The sequence below is a fragment of the Acanthisitta chloris genome, unplaced genomic scaffold, assembly GCF_000695815.1.
Source record: "Acanthisitta chloris isolate BGI_N310 unplaced genomic scaffold, ASM69581v1 scaffold15289, whole genome shotgun sequence".
NCBI classification, from domain to species: domain Eukaryota; kingdom Metazoa; phylum Chordata; class Aves; order Passeriformes; family Acanthisittidae; genus Acanthisitta; species Acanthisitta chloris.
Genome location: NW_008692114.1, coordinates 14,599 through 17,725, shown reverse-complemented (window position 1 = coordinate 17,725; position 3,127 = coordinate 14,599). Strand labels below are relative to the sequence as shown.

Genomic DNA, 3,127 nt, shown 5'->3' with positions numbered 1-3,127 from the left:
CAGGAAATGTACAGGGATGATGCTCTCCATGCTCATAAGAAATCTGGTAATACTGTGTAGCCTATGTTGTAGTGGGGGGGAAAAGCTTACGTGCAGCTAATACTGGTGCTTGGCCTGATGAAGCTGGAAATTGGCCCTTATTTAGAAAGCTGTTTTTCTGGGGAGGGGGCAAGGGGGGGGTTAGAATGAAATGTTCTGGATTACTCACACTCTCTTTTTTCTTTTTCCATTTGTCTCTTCCCCTGCTTATGTAACTGCTATGGCATACTAGAGTCCATACTGTTTATGAAGTTGGTGGAACCTAAATGATGTCTTGGTAACAATTCTGTGTAGTTTAAAATGTGGAATCTTACTTTTTTCGTTTCAGTGACAGACTGTCATTTACTTACCTCTCTGATATTTTCCCTTGGGTTGTAGTTGCTGGGGGTAAGACCTGGTAGAGAGGAGACAATTAAATGGTTTTACCATTTAGAAATTGTGAACTTGGCAAGTAATTCTCAGGTGCTGTAATGCAGCAGCTGGCAGAAGTCTTGAACAGCAGTGTTCAGAGGACCAGACAGAAAACCCTTTTCCACAGTAGGGCCAGTTCTTGTGGCACACAGCTGCAGCAGGACCTGGGACTCTGCAGGTGTGAGCAGTGCTATCCTCTGCATCTAGAACATCTTTTGTCCCCAAACCATCCATTGCTACTGATTCTGCAGTTTCTGCAAGTACTGATGTTTCCTAAGACTGCTATTTTATTTTGACCCTGTTAGCTCCTTTTAGGCCAATCTTTGCCTTGCCCTGGTTTTGCTATATGGAGGTTTTGCTAAACTAATTTGGAGACTTTCTGGGGTAGTGTTGAGCTGCAGGCATGGTTGCTCAGCAGGTTTCCTCAAGGTCCCAGTTAATTAAATGGCTGCTATCTGCTGTCCATGCATAATGATGCATAATGTTGTATTTCAGTAAATACCCAGGAGTCAGGGCACAGTATCTGTGGAAGGTGGAGATGCAAACCATGGGCACTCTCCCATTGCTGTGGTAAATCCTCACCTGCTTTGTTGTCTTCAGTCAGTGTGGTCAAGAGCTCTGGCAAAAACTGAAGCAAGGAAGTGCTTCCTAGGCTGCCCAACCTCTCCAGGTTTAATCTCGAGTCTTCATCAGCTGCAAATGGAAGATGACAGAAATGGGTATATGGTGAGTCTCCTGCTTTGAATCCCTGTTTTAGTCTGTCTCAGGTGATTTCTGATCAGGACTGTTGGCCCCACCTGTTGAAAATTTTCATGAAATCACCAGTTACCCATCACATTTAATGATTATAAGAGGAAATAGTTGGTTTTGTGGTTTTTTTCCTTCTAAATGTCGAGAAAAGACACCTTCCTGATGTTAATCTCAGCTTCTCATTTCTCTGACAGATGTTTTGTTAGGAAAGCTTTTGACCTTCAGCAGCCCCTCTCATCAGCTGGGGTACTCAGCCTAATCCTTCTGATACTCAACTGTACACAACCCAGACTTGTATATACTTTTTTTTTGAAAGCCCATTTCTTTATCAGCTAATTCATATGCTGGAGCTTTTCTATGAATAAAAACAAAACTTCCTGTTCATGACCTGTTAACATGCTCAGTTTCCCAAACTATTAAATGCATAAAAGGTGGGGAAGGGCAGGAATAGGAAATCTTAAAACTTATTTTGGCAGCTATGCTTCTTAGAGCATTTAATTAATCTCTGCTTTAATGTGCATAGCAGTACAGATGCTGTTACTTTTCTGAAACAAAAGATTGCTGGTAACTGATAGAATGAATTTGAATAAGCATAGAGAATTTAGAATTCTGTGACTAGGCCACGCTCCCGTGGTGGGTTGCTGACAGAAGCCCTTAGCAGTGCTATACTCAAGGTAACTTGGGGATTTTGTAATCTGAGCAGTAAATTTGGTCTTTGCTAATATATAGCAGGTGTTCAAAATTGTGGGCACCAAGGGGGTGTTACTAGCAAACACTAGTTGTGTAGGTTAATACAATTTTGTAATCATTCTTCTAGGTGACACTATGAGATTCAGTTGCTCTGACCTGCAGGGATGGATGTGGCTATAGCTTCTCAGTAGGGAATATATAAGAAAGTAAACTGCTTAAAATAGTCCCCCCAAATTTAAAAAAACTTTGAAAAGATCCAGAGCTTGAAAACCTTGGATGTCCCATGTTATTAGTTTGTTCAGTGCATAAAAGGACAGTTGCAAAGGACAGAGGGGATTTAACTGTAAGACTTAGAATAAGAATACTGTAACTTCCCTGTGCTATGTGGAGACAATTCTTATCTCTGGCCTTGGATCATTCTTTAATTCAGACCAGTGTAAGCAGGTAAATTTGAGATTTAAAAAAAACCCCAAACCAACCCTCTTTAAAATAAGTCCTCCTGTATCTTACAAATCCTAGAAATTCTTTATATTAGCAAGGAAGATTTAATAAGTCTAATGGACATCTTCAAACAAATGCAATAATGGTTAGAGCCAGCTTGTTCACCCTAAGATGTGACAGATGTTATCCATACTGAGTCAGAGTTACCTGTAAATGTAAGGAGCATAGTGGATGGCTTGAGAAGATGCTGTTTTAGTGAGTCCCAGATTTTCAAAGCAAACTAGGGACTACTGAAGCCTACAAACCAGCACAACAGCTGTTGCACCTGCAAAGCAGGTAAGAACAGTCACTTTTTAATAGTCAGCTTTATGCAATAACTTTGGGTTTGATTTGCCTGTTCTTTCAGAACTGAGCTGAGAATGTCTTCCAGGACAAGTCAGATCTGATGACAATAACCTGTCAGACTCTGCTGTGCAGCCATTTCAGTCTGACTTGTAGTATAATTTCAAATTTTGAGGATAGGTTTTTCAAGCAAATAATTATTTTTCCCTGGGCAATAGAATGGAATCTGAATTAGTGCAAACAAAATAGCCTGCTCAATACATAGGAATGTAAGAGAGACTTGCTTGTTCTTGATCTAAGTAGGACTGCAATGATGTTTGCAGTAGGTTTCCCCCGTTTTAAGTGCATCAAAGCTTGTTTCAGAGGGTCACAAGAGGAGAGACTGTGCAGCCAAGTTTCTTGAAGTTACCCAATGCCCATGAATGCTCAAAGACTGACACTGTATGCCAGCTCC

General features: G+C 40.8%; 1 protein-coding gene across 1 annotated transcript in view; it reads right to left on the bottom strand.

The window, feature by feature from the left end:
* UTS2 (urotensin 2) overlaps positions 1–3,127 on the bottom strand; it is a 4,003-nt gene that overhangs the window by 464 nt on the left and 412 nt on the right. The window contains exons 2-3 of the mRNA XM_009082522.1: positions 1,033–1,143; positions 390–433 (exon numbers count right to left, since the gene is read on the bottom strand). Coding sequence (XP_009080770.1) covers positions 390–433; positions 1,033–1,143 — 155 coding nt within the window. The remainder of the gene's footprint in view (positions 1–389; positions 434–1,032; positions 1,144–3,127) is intronic.